Genomic DNA, 23,828 nt, shown 5'->3' with positions numbered 1-23,828 from the left:
GCCCAACAAAATGTACAAATTTCTGTAAACAATTATGACTTGTTTTATGCCATTAATAAAAAATGTCTCCATATGAGGACGTACTTGAAAAGAAAAAGTCACCACTTTGCATTTTACAAAGCAAGTAAACAAACACGGGGCTATTTATCATATAAATAACTTTTAGGTCTGTGGGTAGAAGGATGGGAGCTTTAAATGTTGTGCCTCCATAATTATTCTAGAGTCTTTACAGTGTTCAGCGACTGTTGTGATTTGGTGTGACATACATAAACTTGAAGTGAATGAATCCACCTGTTCACAGGAGATCACAGGAAGATGACACCAAACATCAGAAGATCTTATTGTGCGCCAGAGTAAAAGGTGGTTTCTTGGGACTAAAAGCACATAAACTACAGCAGAAGCTCACATAAAGCAGGAAATAAGCAGGCAGCACTTCAACTGCTAATGCACGTTTTGCACTTTTATTGTTGTGTCATTCACTAACAGTTCAATGGTGCAAGATTACCATACACAGAATTAGGATATCTGCATGACACATCTATGCTATACAGCGAATGGATTATAATTATTACAAATACAGTAAGCATATTGTACATTTGATCTCAAGCTCCATACAATATAGATATTTACAAAGTATGAAAATGAAACCGGTCTGACAAATAATGTGCAGTGTTAATGACGGGTTTTTTTCTCCTTTTCTTTTGGTGAACAAATCTGAAAGGGGGCGGGGTTAACTGATATTAATTGTCAGAGGGGGAAAATATCATGGCTAGTTCGTTTGAAAGGCATCAACGGAAAAACAAAACACAGAAAAAAAGTGATGAGGTGAAGAAAGACACATTAAGTGTGCTGTCGTTTTAGATGTCACAAGCTACTTTGTATAGTCCTATATCCCTGATATTAGAAAGAATTAAAATGAGTTAAAATACACCTTTATTTTGTTACAGATTTTGAGTTCAGATGGATGCTAGCATGACTAATGAGTAGTTATCCTCCCCCCAAAAAAAACAAAAAACAAAAAAACAACAGACTTCTAATTCACTCAAACTGCTTTCTAATAAAGAGGGAAGCACTAATGTAACTCACCCTCCTCAGTCGGGGTGCAGGTGTTACATTAGGTCTCCTTTCCTTCCCCCCCCTCTCTCTTACATTCAAAACCCTCTTTTAGTTCACACTAGAACAGGCCGCCACACCATCATTTGGTTAATATGAGTGGAACAACTAAACCGCACAGACTTTAAATGATCAGTTAGTTTGAACCTTTTATTAATATGCGCAAAGAGCTGCAAACTAATATATATATATGTATATACACTGCAAACAATAAATACACAATCCAAAATAAAAACACCTCTGCAAAAGAAGAGGGCAGCGCTTCGCATCAACATGTATATGAGGTACATTGCACTTTTGAGATTTGATCTGTGCATAGGTGCATCTTTGATGTGCAGCTCAGAGATCCACAATCCAGCACATTTCTGTTTCTCTGACCGTCAGACTGGCTGACCCGAGGTCACGTCAGAGCTTTGTTTTATATCTATATGTAACAGACAGTCGGTTCCTCTCCTTCCACGCATTTCATACAACACAGCAGGCATACTGCTGGTTGGTTGACCAGAGTTTTTTTAATGCCTGTCTACATGAACACATCTCGAGAGGCGTAGGCACCAAAAAGTGAATCTGGAGCCCAAATGTAGCAGCTGCAGCAGGGTACACAGAGCAAATATTTTCATGGGGTAGTATCAGAAATAGGACTTTGAATATGTAGTCCCTTTAACTTCTATTAAACCCTTTGAGAAACAGCTATCCAGTGTACTCCTGATATGTGCTCTTATCATTTGTTCCTGATGCTCAAATACAATCCTGGACTCAACATATGTGGCTGTGTCTCTGTCCTTGCTATAGATATGTGTTAATGTGCAAAATAAGGTTAAAAAATGAAGAAATAAATGCAAGAGTTAGAGCAAGCTAGAGGAGCAGAAGAGGAATGTGTTATATGAGGGTTAACTACCACACTGATCCCAGAACAGACCGCATGTACAAATCAAGTTCTCTCTCTAGTTCGTTTTCATCCTCCTAGTCCTCCTCCTCCTCTCCTTGTAACCCTGTTTTTACTCCTTGGGATGAAAAAGCAAAAAGGGGCCCAAATCTACTCCTGCAGGAACCAATTGGGTTTTTTATTTATTTTTTTAAACTGCTGAATATTGAAGCGATCCTCGCTTGTTTGTCTCTAGTTAGTCTGCAGTTTTTATGTTAACACAAATGGATGAGTATTTTACTGACTCACTAACTGACACTGGCACGATCGGGGGTTTAGAGGCGGCGTATGTACACAGATTGGAGGAGATCTGCACTTTTCTTTTTTTCAATATAATACCAATAAAGGGAAGTGACCAGAGCAGATTATACAGTGTGCTTGTGAAGCTGCAGGGTAGCTTCTGAGTGCATCCTGTGGAGTGTGTAGTGTGTTTAAGTGTTGTGGTTGAGGTGTCGTATGCCTTGATGGTAGAAACTGTTTTTAAGTCTTGTAGACAAGCGTGTTACATCCAGCCTTTCTCTATCCTGCCTCAAACCGTACCTTAAGCATGGCCTGCTGGTCTTCGTTGTATTCCCACCTGTGCTGTGGAGAGGTTGAGGACGCCTCGCTCCACAGGGTCCTTGTCACCAAAGACCTACAACATCATCTTGCAGCAGATGGAGTCACTGTGCATCGTTCAACCATTCGGCCGCACTTTACACAAGGTGCTGTATGCGAGAGTGATGCAGAGGAAGCCTTTTCTCCGGCCACAGCACAAACAGAGCCGCTTGAGGTATGCTAAAGCACATTTGGACAAGCCAGCTTCATTCTGGAATAAGGTGCTGTGGACTGATGAAACGAAATTGAGTTATATGGGCATAACAAGGGGCGTTATGCATGGAGGAAAAAGAACACAGCATTTCAAGAAAAAACACCTGCTACCTACAGTAAAATATGGTGGTGGTTCCATCATGCTGTGGGGCTGTGTGGCCAGTGCAGGGACTGGGAATCTTGTCAAAGTTGAGGGACACATGGATTCCACTCAGTATCAGCAGATTCTGGAGACCAATGTCCAGGAATCAATGTTATATACTTTATGTGGTATGTGTATTTTGACTTTTGCTGCCATGATGCCAGGTCTCTGTTGAAAATTGAGATTTTAATCTCAATGAGATTTTTACGTGGATAAATAAAGGACTAATAATAATAAAATAAAATAAAAACAAAGCTGAAAGCTGCGCCGGGGCTGGGTGTTTCAACAAGACAACGACCCGAAACACTGCTCGAGTCCACTAAGGCATTCACGCACAGGAACAAGTACAACGTTCTGGAATGGCCATCTCAGCCCCCAGACCTGAAAATTATTTGAAAATCTGTGGTGTGAGTTAAAGAGAGCTGTCCATGCTCGAATGAACTAGAGATGTTTTGTAAAGAGGAAATGGTCCAAAATACCTTCAACCACAATGCAGACTCTCATTGGAACCTACAGGAAGCGTTTAGAGGCTGTAATTTCTGCAAAAGGCAGATCTACTAAATATTGATTTCATTTCTTTTTTTGTGGTGCCCAAATTTATGCCCCATCGCCAAGATCTTTCCAGTTACACAGACCCTCAAGACCCTCTGTGAACACAGCAAAATGCCTTTGTATTTATTCTTTTACTCAAGTCTTATCTGATCATTTGAGGAGAAAGAAAACACAAGCGTCCCCAGTCTGTTTATAGTAAAACCAGAAACGATAAATTAACAATTCGCTGGCCGCTTAGAACAACATTTAAAAAACAAAAAACCCATAGGTCAGAGTATAAATCCCTTTGAGGCAATAATAATTTTAGGTTACTTTACAAAAGTAAAAAGAAAAAAAAAAATGGTACATTTTTAAAATCCTTTGTTTATGGACAGAATTCTTCCTGTTGGACACAAGAAGCAGACTCCAAAAGAACTTTGAGGCTCTGCAGAAGTCTGATTAGGCTGGTGTTCATGCAACTGGCTCACTGTGGTGTGATAATACCACAGTGAGCCAGTTGTGATAATAGTGTATTTCAATTATTATCACTATTAATAGTGACAATCTCAGTGTATTTCTCAAAGCATAGGGTGTAACAAAGAAATGGATGCCTCCTGATGGGAACAGTGAAGACGGTTTGGAAGTCCTAAAACCTCTTCCTTTGTAATGGGCAGCAGTGGTGTGACTCCTCTTGTTACAGGCCAGTTATACCACAGACAATCCAGCTAAAATTCTCACAGAATTTCTCACAATTGAGAAAGTTTCTTATTTCCTTCTGACTTTCCCATCTTACTCTTGTTTTTATTTTTTGAAGTACATTTCCTGAAAAGTCCCCCATTTCTATGATCAGAGATGTGAGCCTGATCTCACAGGTTAGGGTTCGGTAAATGAACAGTCATAACATTTATTTTTTTCATTCACAACATACTAGATATTATTCCTTTGGTTCACAAGCTGGACCAGCTCTACCAAGTTATCTATCACTGTACTAGCATTTTAACAGCATTAACCCTTCAATGCCTGTAACAAAAAACTAAATGTCCTTCACATGATCCAAAGTGGGGTCTTCAAACAGTCCAGCACCTGGAACTGTTTGTGTACTTAATAATATATTGCTGAGCTTCTCTAAGTTACAGTAGCTTGTGTTAGTACGTGTACACAAAGACATAAACGTTCAATGATAAAAACACACAGTAGAATAAAATTGTAAGAAGTCATCAGTTGATGCAGTTTAAGGACACTTGTTCTTCTGTGCAGTCTCACCTGGAGCTCACGTTTCTAGTTCATGCCATCATGACCAAAGATTCTTCAATTAATAGTTTAAAGATGTCCAGAATGCACTGCTAACTGCTCTTCAACCTTATAAAACTCAACATGCATTTTGAATAAGAACACTTTTACAAAACCAAAAGCTTCACTGTGCTTAGTGATTTATCTGTCTAAAAAAACCAGGTTCAGTTTGTAACTGAGAGAGCGGCTCGGTGGCGCTGAATTATATTTCCAATAGAAACACATTTCATATGTTGTAGTAACACACACTGCCACAAGATGGCAGCCTAGACCTACTTTACCATGCTGTTCCAGTAAAAAAGAAAAGTGAGAGAGCCTTGAAAGAGTGACAGAGACACTTTTTATGAACTCATCTGTAATGTGTCACCTTTTCTGTAGGATGAAGAAGTGCTTCCCTTCTTTTAAAAGTAAATACAGGCTTACAAAGATCCCTCTAAACATGTTTCTGAAATAATCCTAAACACAACCATTAAATCAAAATGCAAGAAACAAATTTATTTAATCACTCTTCTTAACTTAAATTCCTTAACTTATTACAAAAATAAACAAAGACTTTCTGCTGTCTCACCTCTGTCAGTGTTCATGCAGTTACAAGAACAGGTGGGAGGTGCAGGTGGAACTTTGACTTCACTGTGGTTTCTATGTGCAGGCAGGAGTGGGACATCTCAGAACAGCAGCGGATTGTCGAGCACGGTTGACTCCTGCTGCGACCCCCCGTCTGAGTGTCCCTGAGCTCTTGGTCCTCAGCAGATGGCCCACACACTCATTTATCACCATGTCTGCCTGTAAGAAAACAAAGAAAAGGCTAACATTAGAAACAGCCACCAACCAATCCCTTTTACTCCACCGCCCAAAACCAGTGAGAAACACTAGATCAAAGTCCACTAATCCCCAGGCTCCCAGCATAACATACAGTCCAACACAAACTCCACAAACTGTCTTGCTTCAGCTGACTTTCCTTCACCTTCTCTCCAGAGAATCTGTTGTGCTCTTTTCAGCACGAAGCCACACTCCTGCTCACTGATCGTCACCTCTGTTTAACCTGGTCTCAGCAACTTTGTCCATAGCTTGCACATCCTTTCCACCTCCATCTTTCTTCCAGCCACTGATACATACCTTTTCTCCTTCCTTAAAAGCCAGCCTAAGAAATACGATTTATAATTGCCCAATAAATTAAACTGCCATTTTCAAAAGTATTATCATCAGTAGAGGTCAGCGAATGTCGCTCGGATCTGCTGCACAGCTTGAGGCTGGTCCGGGAAGAACCTCTCCAGGACTCCAGGTCTGGCGAGCACTTGCTGAACTTCTTGGTACCAGCCAGGTGAGCGCTGATATCTGGACTCTTCACAGCTCGACAGCGCTCCATCAGAAGACGAGCATCCCAGCTCTGCAATTGAAAACAGACAATGAATTCTCTGCTTGCCAGCACACCGACCAGCAGAGCGTGACAATAGTTGGTTTATATTACGCTGAGATTTGACAGACAGAGACAGAAGAATGAAGGAGAACAACACAGAGTCACGCTATCAAGGAGAACTTGGACGGTAGATTCAGCAGTTTGGCTGAAACTTGCAAACTGTTTTAACTTGTTATGTCCGATTAACTTTTCTTCCAGGTGCTCGGCAGTTTTCTTTCACTTGTTTCCTGTTCCTGCCAGCAGAATGCACACACAGCTGCAGTAACTACACACAATGTGCAGAGAACATGGAGCAGCAACAAACATGTGTTGATCTCTAATCACCCATTCAAACTGACACAGCGACAGAGGTCTGTGTCACTTATATCAGCCAATCAGGGCTAGACTTGGTATTGCTAAGCAGGGAAAGAAATAAACTCAATGATAATGACGTTCCAGTTTCTCATGAATACGAATCAGTTTACGCAAGTCTGCAGGTTTCACTTTAGTGTTTTTAACTAAACTCTTTGATGTAATCATTCTGAGTGCAAATCAAAAGTTGGACCTGTTCAGAAGTGTAGTTGTCAGGCATGTAACCGTTCCTAAAATACACCACGGCGACCTGTTGCTGTCCCTGAAGTGAAAGTGACACAAAAGACACATTAATCCATGTGGACACACAGCGACCTCCACTTCCTTGAAGCCTCTCGTGCTGCTGTCCACTGGGAATCCCCACATGTGCCTCTTCCCAGTGTCTATGACATGTAACAAATATAATAAAATAGCAAGGAATTATAAAGTCAATGACAAGATTTTCCATTTAGTTTAATTTAACAGTAGTCATTTTGCAGAAGACAGACATTTGGTTACTATAGTAAAAACTATTATGTCAAATTAACCAAAAAGAAAAAGAGCCAACAAATGCAGACACTTGGCTGTCTTCAGCAACAAAAACGCCATCAAAAAAGTCACAGTCATCAGAGCAACATCAGAGAAACAATAAAGTCTAACCATGGAAGGTTTTTATAAATATATGCATAAAAACACAAAAACAAATAACATCAACAATGAGCACCTTTCGCTCATTGCACGCTCCAACAGTTTTGCAAAAGCTTCCCTGGAGAATCATGGAGAAAATACTTTTAGTTCCTGGAAGGAGCTCAAGGGTCTAAGTGTAAAGAGCAGACATGTTGACAGATGCTGGCCAATATCCACTCCTAATCGGGTCCTTTAAATCAGGGCTGCACTGCTGCTGGCATGTTTGACATCTGTATGTCGCCTGGTGCACATTATAACATCCTTGGACCAAAAAAGAAAAATAAACAACATGACTAATACATCACTGCCTTCACAGATGACTTCTGTTAATGCAATACCATGTTCTGATTGTACAGCAAGGGCAGAAAAACATGCTTCATCACACTATGTTCAAATCCATCACCCTAACCTAAATAGCAGGTTGCTGTTTACTATTAATGTTGATTAAAATCACTATTTTTCCTGCTGACACTGTGAAGTTTACGCCCCCACAGGAGCAGTTTCGAAGCTTCACTGTTGGCAGAATGCGAGCTACCAAAAAAGAGAAAACCACTTAAATAGATTATTTCTAACTGGATGTAGACACATATGAAAACCAAAATTGAGTATCTCATGAGGAAATACCTTGTATATTGGTGCAATTTTGACCGTCCACTCTAATAATACATGTGGTTGGAGGAATGGCTTTAGAAAAACATCAATAACACTTTCTCTGTTGTGGAGTGGCTGATGTTTGTGAGTGTAGAACATCCCCACAGAACCGTTCCTCTGGAAGACACTCTGCACATAGACAGGACTTTTTTGTAACAAATTCAGCAAAATTTGAATAACTGAAAGTAGTAGCACTCAGATCCAGCCACTCTTGACAAAGGTAGCAGCTTCTATTTGATATTATAGCTCAGGGTGGCTCAGTGTACTTCACTATGAGCTGACAGTTAAAAGGACATTTGTCAAATTCATGTGGTTTTATAATTATTAAAGTTCTCACACGCTCAAAGACATAAATGTCAGCCAACAAGGGATCGCTCATCAAGCTTAGCTATATAGAAAAGTACATTATTGAGATGAGACCAATAACAGCAGGGTGAAGACAGTAGCAAAACAGAGGATGACCAACAGTTTCTGTGTCAGTGAGACATTTCAGCTGGTATGGCCGTGCTTCTTTCCAGCGCTCAGCAGCTTTCTGCTGCCAAAAGGACCGTGACACTGCCCTACTTCTTTGAGGATCAGGAGAAGGACATCAATCCAAAACAGCAGACAGCCTTTTCATATTCTTTTCTCTAAAGAATGCTAATAGAGTATTTGCAAATATGAAGTAATTAACAAATTTCCACGTATGGGACTAATAAATGGTTATCTTATGTATCTTAGCACCTTTGTTTCTGCTAATTGTCACTTTTACAATCGTGTCCCATCAGCTCTCATGGCTGAACTTTGGCTTTGAGGGTCGGGGAGGACAAAAAGCTATTAAGGACCTTTTGATTTGCAATCCAGTTCTTCTCTAAAGACATGACTTATTTCTGTTTCACTCCTGGACCAGACTGAATGTTTTTCCTTGATGAGCATTACACCAGTGAACAGTCATCCACACAGTTCTGACAGGATGAATTGTACCAACGCTGGCGGTCCTACCCTCACAAGAATGATTATTTTTGTTACCAGTCCAACAGTTGACTCTACATAAAACTACTGATACAGTACCTTGAGTCGGAGCCTGAGGCTGGGATCAGACAGCAGATGAATGCAGCGCTCCATAACATCCTTAGTAATGCTGAGGTGGGAGGGAAGCTCTGCTTTCACATCATGACTACCAATATCTGACACATCCTCACACTCAGTGGGAGGGACCTCTGCAATGGCACCACATGTACAGTTATTCATCTCCTCTACACTCTGAATCTAATATAACCACCACTACAGTCTACAGCTGATATTCCACTGGCCCTTAGACAGACCTATTACCTCGGTCTTCAGTGTCATCGTCCTCTATTCCAATGCTCTCTGCCAGTTCTTTCTGTTTGCAGTAATTCAGCAGGAATTGGCGAATGCTGAGGTCTTCCTGGTCACTGGAGCTTTGATTGGAGCTGGCAGACTTACTGGTCCTGCAACAAGTGGGAAGGAAACCACCTCGCTAAAGGAAAAACAAGACAACAATATGAACATAGGTTTGGTTACAATAAAATAAGTCAGTTGATCAAAATCAGTGTGACACAGACAATGATGTTTTTGGAAAGAGCCCATTAGTGACATTTAATTTATACATTTTTACTGTGAGGGCTTGTAAAACTTCTGTATGAATATTAATTCTACAACAGAAAACCACTCAGCATTTAAACCATCACGATGGATTAAATGTTTCCAAAGATGCTGATAATTTGATAACAAGCAAAGTTATATATCCTGAAATGTACTCATTGATAGAAACTTTGAAAGGCACTGCAGAAAACAAAGTTAAGCAACACAGAAAAATGTGGTAGCGAATGCCTTGAGTCACATTTCTTCCTTATACGTGAGACTCAAGCTGACATCACTGTTGAAATCTTACCCAGTGCCTTCATGAGCGCGTGCAGCACGGAGCAGAAAAGAGCAGCTGTGCGCTCGTAGCTGAGATCCAGATCCTGAACCATGTCCCCGACCAGCAGGCTGCAGTCAGAGTGAGTCAACAGAACTGTCAACACCCGTGGAGCCTGGCCAACAAGACAGGATTACAATGAAATACAGTACAAGATCAGGGCAGCACAGGCTTAAGCAGACAAAGAAGGAAATGGGGTAAATCCTCCAGCAGTCATTTCTGTCTCCATTTTGGGCTAAAAACAAAAACACGTCATAACTACCTGTGGATGCTGGCTGAGCCTCTGAAGGTTGAGTGATATGTCATTAAGCAGGTAGTCAGAGTTCTCATTGATCAGTTCCTTGAGGGAAGCGTATCCACAGGCCTTGCTGATGTCCTACATGGAGCTCAGCGTCACCTGGCTGACCAGCAGCGTCTCCTCACCAGCTTTCTCCAGCACAGCATACAGCGAGGCCATCAACAAGGACGGAAATTGCAGCCCAGCGCCTGAGCACAGCAGGCGATGCCCTCGAGTTGGATGCACAGCTGACAGATGTTGCTGTTGAGCTAATGGATCGTGGATGCAGATGTTGATGAGGAAGGAATCACTTGAGAGAGCTTGTATTTGAGTTGCTGCATCACTTTGCATATGGAGGGGAGTCTGGATGGACTGAGCAGCTACGCAAAGAGACAAAACACGTGCTAATGCACTGCTTTCTAACCACTTTTACACATGCAATGCAGCTCGGAAGTTTTCAAGATATTGTCCATGCACGTGAGAACGCAAATGTCTGACACACTTAGATCAGACATTAAACAGCCTTTAGCCTTCCTGCTCCTGAGTGAAAGCCTGTATTATATCTCACTGAGCTCATGTGGGGGTAGCACAGATTAGCCTTTCTCAAAGTCAAGAGTGGGGGCCAATTTAGGATCTTCACTCAAATTTAAAATACAAGGGAAACCGATGTATTTCCTTACATAAACAAAAACCACACAAGCGCTTATAAAATGCTCATCCTACCCAGTCATACGCAAAGTGTTAAAATCAACGTGTGATCCACCTGCCACTAAGAGATATTATTTCTCTTTGGTAGATGGAAAAAATGTAATCAAACTCACTGTCAGTAGCTACAACAGCACATTTGTTATAATATGATGAATCAAGCATTTAGATATTAAATAGTATTGAGGGAGACAGGATCAAATACAGTGGGGCAAAAAAGTATTTAGTCAGCCAATTGTGCAAGTTCTCCCACGTAAAAGATGAGAGAGGCCTGTAATTTTCATCATAGTATACCTCTAACTTGTCTGAGTTTTAAAGAATTGATTTGCAAATTATGGTGGAAAATAAGTATTTGGTCACCTGGTGTTAAAACACCAGGTAGGTCCCATCATGGTTGTCACAGATATTTGCTTCTTGGGCTTCCCTTAGCCCTGCTCGTCCGCCATTGCCGCGTTTGAGTTTTGGACGAAATGCATTCTGGGATATTTAGCTGTACCAAGTCCACACAAGTCACCACCGATGCATGCTCGATAAAACGGGGCGCGAGAACACATCCGGACTTTTTCGCATTCTCGGCTTGATGCTTACCCACAAAGTGGCTAGAGAGACAGAAAAAAGACAGAAAAGAAACAAAAAACACAACGCCAAAGAATGTCATTTGCACACTAGCATGGAGAATAAACGTAGACACAGTGCACCCAGTAATTTTGAACTTACAACCAAGTTTCAAGAGCAGTACTGGTATTGTACCGGTACTGGCTGCTGTCTCATTGTTCAGAGAGCCTATCATTATGCAGAGAAAGGAATCTGTGTCTCTGGACCGAAATGACTGTACGTGTAGTGCAGTAGAAACAATACTGCCCACAAACCTTGATGTTTCTATATGTGGAAACCTTCAAGTATGCATATCCTCCTGTAAGGGTAAAGTAATGGGACATTTGCACTTTTTGCATGTAAGCCTGTCGGTCTTAACTGGAAGTTGCACTTGAGCTGTCTTGGCATCTTTCCCTGGTTTGACTCACCAGTTTGCCCTGAGCTGAACCGCTGCCTCCTTCTCTGTTGTGGTACTCAGCGGTGACCAAGAATGCTGTAACATGCAGATGTGATGACTACGACCCACTCACAGTGTGATCCTGGCTATCAGCTCCAGTCAATGCTGTGTAGGACACGTGATACTGGAGGACATGAGCATTGGGAGGTACCCAACTGATCACCATGCTGACGGCAGTCTCATCAGAAAGCGTGAGGCTGGTTGGGCCTCCACCAGAGCCTGCAGCAACATCATAGAAGAGATAAAGTACTACAGCTAACGACACTTAACACTCACTTTCTTCCTTTATAGGAGGAAATTATTTTGGCAGCAGAGCAAAGTGGGTTTTTTTAGAAAATAAATGTAAAGTATAACAGAGAATTTGATACTTTGATTTGATACTTTAACCTCACTACATTTATTTCATAGCTTAGAGTTCTAGTTACTCAAAGATGAGAATTTAGATGTGAAATTTAACCTTTAAGTGACTAGTACTTTGAGAACTGCCATCAATTACACAATGAAGTTCATTGACGTACAGGTTATTGTATTAGTAATGCTATATTGTACATAGAGACACAATATGACAGAATATGACTGCTGCTAATGTGACTTAGGTAAATGGTTTCAGGCTCTCCCCTCCTGAGTTTGAGAAATGTTCAGGATCAGAAAATGTGTGACTCACAGGTGCTGTAGCATACGGCCACAGCTTCACTCTGAGCTCCATCTCCATAGAGTGCAGACAGTGATATCTGATGCTCCTTAAGACACAGGACAACAGTTTATTGAGACATTGTATTTTTTACTTCATAATATGTACTCCAACAATCCAATAGTTCTTCCCCACCTGTCTCAGGTCGCCTCACTTAGTGAGGTAAGAAACATCATCATCAGCTGCAGCTTCCCAGCGCACCGTGATGTCACTGTCTGAGAAATTAGTTACCCTAAGGTCAGAAGGAGGAGGCACCTTCACTAGAAGAAAAGAATAATGTGTATGGGAATTTTTTAAAAATGAGAAAGCTACATTTTGACATCTTTCATTATAATAACATTTACAGGACTGTGCAAAAGTCGTGAGCCACACGCTGAAGTATTTCTTTGGACATTATCTGGTTTTTCCACTCCTTTTTAGTCCAGTTCTTGTACCTGACCATTTTCTGAGTAATGTTTTTTGTTTGTTTGTTTTTTGTTTGTGTAAACACTTGGCACTGACCATTGTTGGAGAATTAAAAAGCACCTAAGTCAAGGAATGTGTGTGCACATAACAGAAAACTTGGGAAAGAACCAATTTTAAATCTTTAAGCATTTTGTTACTAGCGGCCTGTCACAAAAACACATTTTGTATAGTGTTTTTTTTTTTTGTTGTTTTTTTTTTAAATCTTGTGAATAAAATGTATACAAATGTGTGTGATTAATCACAATGTGTTAGTGTGTAATCACCCTGAGACATGCATGCCTGTCTGCTAGCGTCAGATCTAAAGCCATTTCTGATTTGGAGATGCAGGCTGCAGATTCTGTCCAGATTATCCCAGCTCTCGTCACTAAGCATCCAGTCTTCACTTATCAAATGTGTAAAATTCAAGGCTGGTCCTTAAAAGCTCCCAACAAGGCAAAAACTGTGAATCTAACCAAAAGTGTATTTCCTGTTTCTCCCACATATTGGATTCCACAGTTCCTACAAGTGATCAAATATACACAGTTTTTAGATCTTGGAGTCCCTTTGCACAGTGATAGAAAAACATTACCATTGGAATAACTGCCCACCCACTTGTGGTGCTGGAAAAATTGCCCTGATCTCTGCGCTTAGGCTCAGAGAGAGGTGAGATTTTAGCCTTTACAAGGAGATCACCCAGGTTTTTGTTCCTCCTGAAGGCTGCAATTGCCTTGTGATCCTGAAGCATATGTGTGTCCTGAGTGAACCTTTGAAAGTTGCTCTTGATAACTCTGACCAATTTGCAGGTGGAGGGAGAATATGTGATCACCACTGGGATGAGGGGAGAAACATCAATTGGCTTGGTCTGCAAGAATGAATTGAAACATTTTCTTAAAAAGGACCAACCGTACCCCCTAGTGGAGAGAGCTGAGAATAAAATCTTGACAGCTTCCCCCAAATCACTCTGTTGAGTGCAGATCCTGTGAAATCTCAGTAATTGGGATTTAATTATCCCTGCAAATGTGTGTTTTGGGTGAAAACTTGTTCTGAACAGTAAGGCATGTGTATCTGTAGGTTTGAAAAAGACTTTAACATCTAATTTGTGGTCATTTGGGAAATTTGGGCCCTTAAATGTAGTTGTGTCTAAAAAATCAATTGAGGATTTATTAATGGTGGATTTCAGTTTGATGGAAGCATTATGGTCATTAAATTGTCATTATTAACATTAATATGAATTATCAGTGTAAATATGCTTTTGCGAATGTCTCCTGTTGTCAGATATCCTGTTTGGATCGTCCACTTTGACTCTTCACAACGTATGTTATATTCTGTTAAATATTTAACCTGTGAGTAAAGGAAACTGATACTCACACTGAGTAAAGCGCCAACAACAGTGATGTTGTTGCACCAGAGTCATGTCTAAAGTTCTGTTCAGTGTTTCTGGTTATTGGGAGCAGAGTGTTTCCCCTACTTAAAGCAACGTGATCAGCAAGTACAGAATCAAACAGGTTTTTAATCACTGTACTAAAGGCACAGATGGGGATTGAACCCATGAGCTTTGGCAGACGAGACCAATGCCTTGCCACTTGGCCACTATGCCACACGGGCTGAGCTTTGTCCATACCGTAACATCATATTCCTCTTGAATTGTTCAATTAAATGAATTGATGAACATGTTTGTCATCTTAGTTGGTTTGAGTGCTCAAAGTAGAGAATCACTGCATAAGAATCAGTCCATTCAAAAGCAACATTCTCCAATATTCCAAAAACCCAGAGAAAGATTGCCAAATGCGAACATCATTCCAAGGAAAGCATGAAAAAATGTTGCAAGCTTGTAAAGTGTTGCCACATTTATAGTGCATCTGGTCAACACCGGCATTATTCTGTTAGAATTACTATCACCCAGTTTCAGCCAAGCTTTAGCAGTGACATTTCACTCCACAATGCTCCACAAACCATCATGGTGGTGTTAAATCATAAACAGTATATAACGCTCTATTACTCAATAAGCAATGGTGTTTTGTAAAACTTGAGTGGACTGTTATTTTTATGCTTGTGTATAATTTCTGACATTATGCAGATGTACTCTTTATAAGGCTGTGGAAACCTGCAGTCAGGTGAAACTGAAGAAGTCACTTTGATGAGTGAAAAAGATGCCCAGAACAGACTTTCGGGAGAACATTGCTCCTGGACGGACTGTTGTTTCTTACAGCTAGTGTCTAGTACAGAAAGGGACTTTTTGTTTCCCTTGTCAGCTTGTATTAAAGGTATAGATGGGTATTGAATCCAAGATCTTCAGTTTACAACACTAACACCTTGCCACTTGGCCACCAGGCCACACTGTAGAACCCCAGCACCGCCATCAGGCCAAACTTTTATTGTAGAATAAATGTATCTTGGAAAGTTTGCATTCAAATCTTTTCAAGATTACTGACACCCTATTGGTTTTTGGTGATGACAGATTTAGTGAATCTTCAAAATCTTTCATCCAATTGTTTTCTAATTTTGGGTGCACGTCTGTGCCCTTTAGAATGAGTCATGTTGATTTTTGTGACCCTAGACATCCCTTTCACTCACCCTTCGTCTTTCCTTATCCAGGCTTGGGACCGGCCACGGCAGAGTTGAAGAAGGGTTTTCTTCTGCTTTATTTTTTTGTGTGAGTCTTTATGTACTTGTTCTTTTTTGTTTGTTTGTTTGTTTGTTTGTTTTGGGGGGGGGGGTGTACATATTTGTGAAACAGAAAATAATGACATCGCTCAAATAATCAGAACATGGAACAGTTGTTGTCCAACAGTCAAGTTTCTTGTCTGCACAAGTGTACACATGGATGAGTGTGTGCATACTCATGCACGCACACACCCACACACACATTTCTTGCACTGTGCACAGGTCATGCTCGTCTTACAATCATCATAGCACCACCACCCTCACCCTCCAAGCCTGGTTTCTTCCTGTTAAAGGGGAGTTTTCCCTTTCCACTATCACCAAGTGCTTGCTCAAAGAGCGTCATATGATTATTGTTGGGTTTTTGGGTTTGTTTGTTTTTTATAGTTACTGTAGGGTCTTTGCCTTACAACATAAAGCAGCTTGAGGTGATTGTTACTGTGATTTGGTGCTATAATATACATATACATTCTGTTTGTTTACATTGTACAGTGTGCCAACTTTTTGTAATTAGTAACATAGTTATTGCCCTTATTGAGCTATAATACAAAAACAACTAAAGCTTTAAAATAAGTGTCAGTGAGCTGAAAAAACAATATTTATACCCAAAACATAGTACAGCAGAATCTAGTATAACATGGAAACACCTACCTGAAACACAGACTTTATGTATTTTAAGTACTTGAGTAAATGTTCCCACTACTATCTGCACTCACTTCCGAAGATATTTAGACTAATGAGAGAACTCTGAGCTCCTCCGCTTCATGTGAGATTCACTTTCCACTGTTTCTTTTCTTTCTTTCTTTTTTAAATCCCTCTCCATTGCATTAATGTCTTGAAATACCAGGAAACCAAGCATCTGCATCTGGAGACTTTTGACTCAAAAGGCAATAAAAACCAAAACAAATGTAAAAAAAAAAAAACCAATAACAAAAAAAAATGAATACAGGAAAAATTACATTTTCACAAATGTCAGTCAAACATTTTTTAATTAAAATTCCTCTTTTTTTCCTACTAAAAAGTTGTAAAAATGAGTCCAAGGGCATGATGCCGTAGCAGAGGATGTACTTCCTGAGGCAGCTGAAGAAATTCAACCTGCCAACACGGATGATGATGCAGTTCTACACTGCAATCATCGACTCCATCCTCACCTCCTCCATCACCGTGTGGTACGCTGGAGCCACTATCAGGGACAAACAGAGACTTCAGCGTGTTGTGCGCTCTGCTGAGAAGGTGATTGGCTGCAAACTCCCATCTCTGCAGGACCTGTACACCTCCAGGACACTGGGGCGTGCAGCTCGGATCACAGCTGACCCTTCTCACCCTGGACACAGTCTGTTTGACCTGCTCCCCTCAGGCAGGAGGCTCCGGTCCATTCGCACCAGAACCTCTCGCCATAAGAACAGTTTCCATAGAAGCATAGATGCATCTGAACATGTGTAGAGAATGACCGTGCCCCCAAATTGCCAAATTGGTGTCTTAACACCAAGTTTGTTTTTTGTCTGTTTGGGAGCTGACACAGTCTCAATGGAGATGGGTTTTTGGGGGGTAGCAGGAGGAGAGAAGCTGCAGAGAGGCGTGTAAGACTGCAACTCTCCTTCCTGGTCCCAACTCTGGATAGTCATATTTTTGGGGGGTTTAATAAATTGGTCCATATTTCTAGAAATGAGAGCTGCTCCATCCAAAGTGGGATGGATGCCGTCTCTCCTAACAAGACCAGGTTTCCTCCAGAAGGTTTGCCAATTATCTATGAAGCCCACATCGTTTTTCGGATTCTAAACTGACCGCAGGTGTGAATGTGAGTGTGGATGATTGTCTTTCTATGTTAACCCTGGACAGTTTAACTTGTACCCCTCACTTCATGGTAGCGCAATAAGTGGGAGAACACCTATTCCGACACCCATATCTTAGATTAAGCTAATAGTATTAGTGCGCTGTTATCAAAGGTTACCTGGATTATAGGTATATTCAAAACTTTACATAGAAGAGATAAGAGTGCGTGCGTATATGCTCACTTCTGACGATGATAATATGATAAGGTGTTATCTCATCTGTACTTGAAAGTACTTCAAACACCACATGCACATGCAATCTTATCTGTGTGTCTAACGATCTATAAGTGAGCAAAGACAGTGTTATAAATATTTTGAGTCATTTCTATGCCTTGAAAGTACTTACTCAGTACTTACTCAGCGCACACACAGATATTATATTCAAAATCATAACGGTCACGCCTTCGATTTCTTACCGCTACTTTTCGTACAGCATCCAGGAAATGACGTAGACTGTTTCTACTGCATCATTTGCATTTTACATTCACTCTGTGGGCACATCTCCGCTAAAATCTCATATAAACCATTTCTACAACCACCAAACACAACGAAAACAAGCCATGATTAAAAGAGCAGTTACGTAAATGCACACAAGTCCACTAAACAAACAAAACTGAACCACAAATTCATCAGACCTCATGTAACCGGATAAAGAAAGGCTGGTTATCTTCCAGAGCTATCACCGATTCCAAACACCAAGCTTCACCGCGCTCTGACTAAAATTCACTGAAAGAGCCGCAAAAGAAGACCACAAAAACCACCACAGTTATCTAGAGAATCTAAAGAACAGCACAAATTCCAAAGCATGTAAAACACAGGAGCTGTGTCAAATGTTTCACTTGATTTATACGTTATTTATACCTCGAGCACCCTTTTTTCTTTTTTAATCATTTTTTTTCTCCTAATGTATTCCTTTTTTGTTTACCGACTTGTATTTGTATACATGAGTTGTAAAAGATATTGCAAGCTGTGACATTTTTCCTGCCCTTTCTATAACTGCATTATTATGTATATTTGTTCTTTAGTTGTTCAACTTCAAAAAGTAAAAAAAGAAAAAAATATTGGCTCAAAAAGTATTTTTAGGCCTGTTAATAAAATTAAATAATTTCTGCTGTTTAATACCTAAAAAATTCAACTGACATGGTGTTCAATGTGTGCAAAATTGGGCCTTTTTGTTCAACGTCTGGATATTTATGTGTTGGCAGTGCTGTAATTTTTCACGGTTTCACTTTAGAAACATAAAACTTTGCACAGATGATGTTTATACTGAATTTCGGGAATTAAAGGTCTGCAGCTCAGACACAAGCATTTCACTACATGTTGTACCCTGTATGATTGTGTATGTGACAAATAAAGGTTGTTTGTTTCTTTGTTTGTTGTGAAATGTGAACTGAAGCATGTTTTTAAAAGGGTTATATGTTAAAAAAATAAATAAAAAAATTTGGCGGGAATAAAATCTACTCACTTTTTCTGTGTTCCAGTCTCAGTAACTTTGACACAGTAATATCTGCTGCAATATTTACACCTCTGATGACTTCACAAGTGTTAGCTTTCTTTTGATACCACGATTGTATACACAGAGTTTGTAATTGCACTCAATTAATTTTGGGCATTTCATTTTCGAGCAGGAAGCTCAGAAAACCCTTTGGGGCTCAGGTTAAAGAACTGCACCACTACAGGTTTTAGAAAACCCATCCAGAATAATTTTTGTCCATCTGGGCCCATATAGGGACATCAAAGGTCAAAACTTCTGTTGCCCTGTGGAGGTTAAGCGTGGGTTTGCCCTGCTCACACACTCCCGCCCACAACTACCCACTGTGAGCCCATGCAAGTAATAACGTTTTGGCACATTACTTATGATAAGAAGCCACCATGAGGGGAAATACAGTTGTGGAGAAGATGAAACCAAAGCACCTGTTTGATTACACTGTCAGAAATATGAGGCTGGGAGGAGGCGACTGATGCAAAGCCCCAGGGAAAAGGAAAGTTAACGATTTTTTCATTCCAAAAAATCATTTATACAGTTCAGTGGTCTACAGACAGACTGAAGAGAGAAACAAAGCTAGTATCGATCTGATACCAATACCAGTGCTGGTTTGTCAATATTATAAATATTTGGATCAAGCCGCCCACCTACAGACTCATCGACAATAGATTTGTTTGCCTTGAAATGGAACCTTTAATCTCCATATTTTGACTTTTTCACAAAGTATCGAGTTTAATGTTGAAATAGAATAGAATAAACCTTTTTATCCCACAAATGAGAAATGTGGGTGTTACACAGCAAGAGGAATATAAAATATAGAAGGAAGACGCAGAGTGGTTCTATATACATACACACAGATATACAGATAAAAGTGTACAGAGATATTTACACAAGGGGTGAATGATCCTGGTGAAATATACAGTGTAGAAACAAGCTGTAAAGTGAGCAGCAGCAATTAAAAACATTTGATATGTCAATTAAACAGGTGATGAGTGAGATAACCATGTTAAACTGGATTATAGAGTCTGACAGCTGCTGGTAAGAATGACCTGCGGTCGCGCTCCTTCCTACACTGTGGGTGTAAAAGTCCACTGCTGAAGGAGCTGCTCAATGCTCGTACAGTCTCATGCAGGGGGTGGGAGGGGACAGGTCATTATGAGGTCAAGCTCTCCTATGTCCAGTGGAATATCTGCAGCTGAGCAGTGGGTTTCGGGCAGAATGTTTCCAGGCATGTAGTCTTGGAACATCTCCAGATGGATCGTGGATAAGGCCAGGGCCATAGGCACCGTTCATGCAATCCATGTAGAACTGCAAGGGACTTCCTGTTGACAGACAGAAAAAGAGCGGTTAGTGACTTCCTTCCAAACTATTTTCTCCATGCACTTCATTCCCACGCATTTCTCCTGACCATATGCAGATACCTGGGATGTGGGTGCCATCGTATTTGATATCCATCTCATGCAGACCGGCCTCTGTGGGAGCGTACTTGTCAGCAACTGTGCCATCGTTGTTGTCTGTGATGTCAAGCTTAGCAACTTTGCCTGATGCCATTCGGACCTCACCTAAAGCAGAGGACAAAAACAATGACACACACACATCATTATGCTCAAACTATCTGTTTATTAAGTAGACTTGTTACCTGTGACCTCTCCTTTCTGGATGGTGAATGGAATCACCAGGTCAAATGGTCTCAGACTTGCCACATCCAGCCAGATCATTCCCATTGGTCGGTCTGTTGCCTGAGAGACACGCAAGTGCACACGTCAGATCACAGGTTGTTAAGAGATTGTGGCAACAGTTCTGGTTACAGCGACAACATGTCACAGACTAAATGAACACAGGAAATTAATACAGGACCTGTAACATCAGAAGGCTGTGGCTTCTTAACATTATGCAGCTCTGCTGAACTGTCCATGTGTTTCAGGCATCCCGTTTTTGACATGGAGAGAGAGAAATGAGAGAACGCACCCTCTCAGTGATGAAACACCTGCAATGAGAGACAGCAGACAATGATGCAGTCTGATGAAAGGAGACCATGTGTGCTATAGATGACAAAGGGACAACAGGGAGAAGCTGAACAAAAACTGAAGCTGAGAAGGCCGAGAGACCGGAGGCTGAGGTTTTAGATACCCAGGGCTGTTGGGGCATTTGGCTCTGTTGCATGAGCTGGTCTGACGGAGCTCCTTCCAGTACTTGGAGGGTGTAGGCAGGGATGATGGAGGGAATTGAGAGAGGGAAAAAGATAAGGCATTGGAGCGGATTAAAACGGCGTCAAAGTGATATAGCGAAACGGCTGCAGCCATCAGGACCAATCACAAAGCCTCTGTAGGGGAATGGATCTGTGCAATTTATGCAATTCCCTTCTCACATATACATTGAAACAGAGAAGGTAGGACTGACTAACAACCACAAGAGCTTTCTGAGACTGATTATATACTGATTTTGAGTATAAACACTAGCAAAATGCAAGTTTTGCTGCAGCAGATGTCATTGACTGCTTCAGGCTTGCTCCCAGCAGCTGGACGGTGTCCTGGAGTAAAGAACTACATATCTAGCTGTTGTGACAGTATCAGGTCAGTTCATGTCTACATACTCACTGGCTAAGTTATGGTAGTGAAGGCTCACTGACTCTGTCTTCCACTACTCTCAGACACTGTGTCATATTTTCAGAGGAGCCCAACAAACCACAGATCACTGAGCTGTCCTAACAAATCTCCAGCAATGATGCAACACGTAGGAAGACTGAGTTATAAAGACATGGCAATATTTCAACAAGGTCTTGAATTATGAGGCCCCGTCATATCTTAAACACATTAAGGTACCACATCACCCCGGTACAGCTCTTCACTCTCAGACTAGCTCTTTCTAAAAGTAGAATGGGAGGCAGAGCCTTCAGCTTTCAGGGCTCTGCTCTGAACCAGCTCCCAGTCTGGATTCAGGAGACAGACACCCTCTGTACTTTCAACATTACACTTACAACTTTCCTATTTGATAAAGCATATAGTCAGCCTTGGATCAGGTGACCCTGAACCCTCCCTTAGTTACACTGCAGTAAACCTCTTGTGTGGTTACTTATAGTTACCATTTATGTCTTTATAGTGAGGGTTAATAGTTACTTCCCAACCATTTATTCGTCTTCTATCACTTATTCATCTTCGAGAATGGAGATGTGCATGGCCCGGGAGTCCCTCTGCAAATCTCAACTCTTTGTTACAAACAGTTTTATAAAAGCAACCCCCCATTGTAAACCCCATATGGTGTGTCATTAACCTAAGACACTGCGTGTGTGTGTGTGCCTTCCTGCTGGTCATAAAAGGGTCATCTCCTCTACACTCTGAATCTAATATAACCACCACTACAGTCTACAGCTGATATTCCACTGGCCCTTAGACAGACCTATTACCTCGGTCTTCAGTGTCATCGTCCTCTATTCCAATGCCCTCTGCCAGTTCTTTCTGTTTGTGGTAATTCAGCAGGAATTGGCGAATGCTGAGGTCTTCCTGGTCACTGGAGCTCTATCTGGAGCTGGCAGACGTACTGGTCCTGCTACAAGTGGAAGGAAACCACCTCGCTAAAGGAAAAACAAGACAACAATATGAGCATAGGTTTGGTTACAATAAAATAAGTCAGTTAATCAAAATCAGTGTGACACAGACGCTGATGTTTTTGAAAAGAGCCCATCAGTAACATTTAATTCATACATTTTTACTGTGCGGGCTTGTAAAACTTCTGTATGAATATTATTATGAATATTAATTCTACAACAGAAAACCACTCAGCAATTAAACATCACGATGTATTAAATGTTTCCAAAGATACTGATAATTTGATAACGAGCAAATTATACATCCTGAAGTGTACTCCTTGATAGAAACTTTGAAAGGCACTGCAGAAAACATAAAGTTAAGCAACATAAAAAATGTGGCAGAGCATGCAATGAGTCACATTTTCTTCCTTGTCCTCTTTGACTCCCAGTATACGTGAGACTCAAGCTGACATCACTGTTGAAATCTTACCCAGTGCCTTCATGAGCGCGTGCAGCGCGGAGCAGAAAGAGCAGCTGTGCGCTCGTAGCTGAGATCCAGATCCTGAACCATGTCCCCGACCAGCAGGCTGCAGTCAGAGTGAGTCAACAGAACTGTCAACACCGGTGGAGCCTGGCCAACAAGACAGGATTATAATGAAATACAGTACAAGCTCAGGGCAGCACAGGCTTAAGCAGACCAAGGAGGAAATCGGGTAAACCCTCCAGCAGTTATTTCTGTGTCCATTTTGGGTAAAAACAAAAAACACATCATAACTACCTGTAAATGCAGGCTGAGCCTCTGAAGGTTGAGTGATATGTCATTAAGCAGGTAGTCAGAGTTCTCATTGATCAGTTCCTTGAGGGAAGCGTATCCACAGACCTTATTGATGTTCCATATGGAGCTCAGCGCCGCCTGGCTGACCAGCAGCGTCTCCTCACCAGCTTTCTCCAGCACAGGATACAGCCAGGTCGTCAACAAGGGACGGAAATCGCGGCCCAGCGCCTGAGCACAGCAGGCCAAGGCCTCCAGTTGGATGCACAGCTGACAGATGTTGCTGTTGAGCTGGTGGATCGTGGATGCAGATCATTTTAGATGTTTCAGTAGCAGCCTGATGAAATTAGCTGTGTCGTTAACCCACTTCAGCCATCCAAACAGATGACCATCTAAGGTGAATTATGCAGATCACTAGCACAGTACACAGATTACCACTTCTGATTCCAGCCAGACTTGTTGTTACTTCATTCTAATCATGCAGTAACAACAAAGATTTATTCCTCCTGGCTTTTTAAAATGTGCTTCTTCTATTCTAGAAAAACAAAAACATGTTATCACAGGGT

At 41.1% G+C, this 23,828-nt stretch overlaps 1 protein-coding gene across 1 annotated transcript; it reads right to left on the bottom strand.

Annotated features, from left to right (window-relative positions):
• Nucleotides 1–7,437: 7,437 nt before the first annotated feature.
• Nucleotides 7,438–22,545, bottom strand: LOC147320137 (TELO2-interacting protein 1 homolog; the record flags this gene model as incomplete). Its single annotated transcript, XM_086307611.1, has 5 exons — nucleotides 7,438–7,506; nucleotides 8,947–9,095; nucleotides 9,208–9,347; nucleotides 9,791–9,797; nucleotides 22,515–22,545. Coding segments are annotated over 5 exons (396 nt in total), but the record flags the coding sequence as incomplete, so codon positions are not given.
• Between the last annotated feature and the right edge of the window lie 1,283 nt (nucleotides 22,546–23,828).

This window comes from Aulonocara sp. 'chitande type north' Nkhata Bay, linkage group LG10 (assembly GCF_057382095.1).
Source record: "Aulonocara sp. 'chitande type north' Nkhata Bay isolate Kocher_YH1m ecotype deep benthic linkage group LG10, A_spYH_male_GT1.1, whole genome shotgun sequence".
NCBI lineage: Eukaryota > Metazoa > Chordata > Actinopteri > Cichliformes > Cichlidae > Aulonocara > Aulonocara sp. 'chitande type north' Nkhata Bay.
Note: the sequence above shows the minus strand (reverse complement) of the source record. Positions and strands in the feature narration are given on the sequence as shown.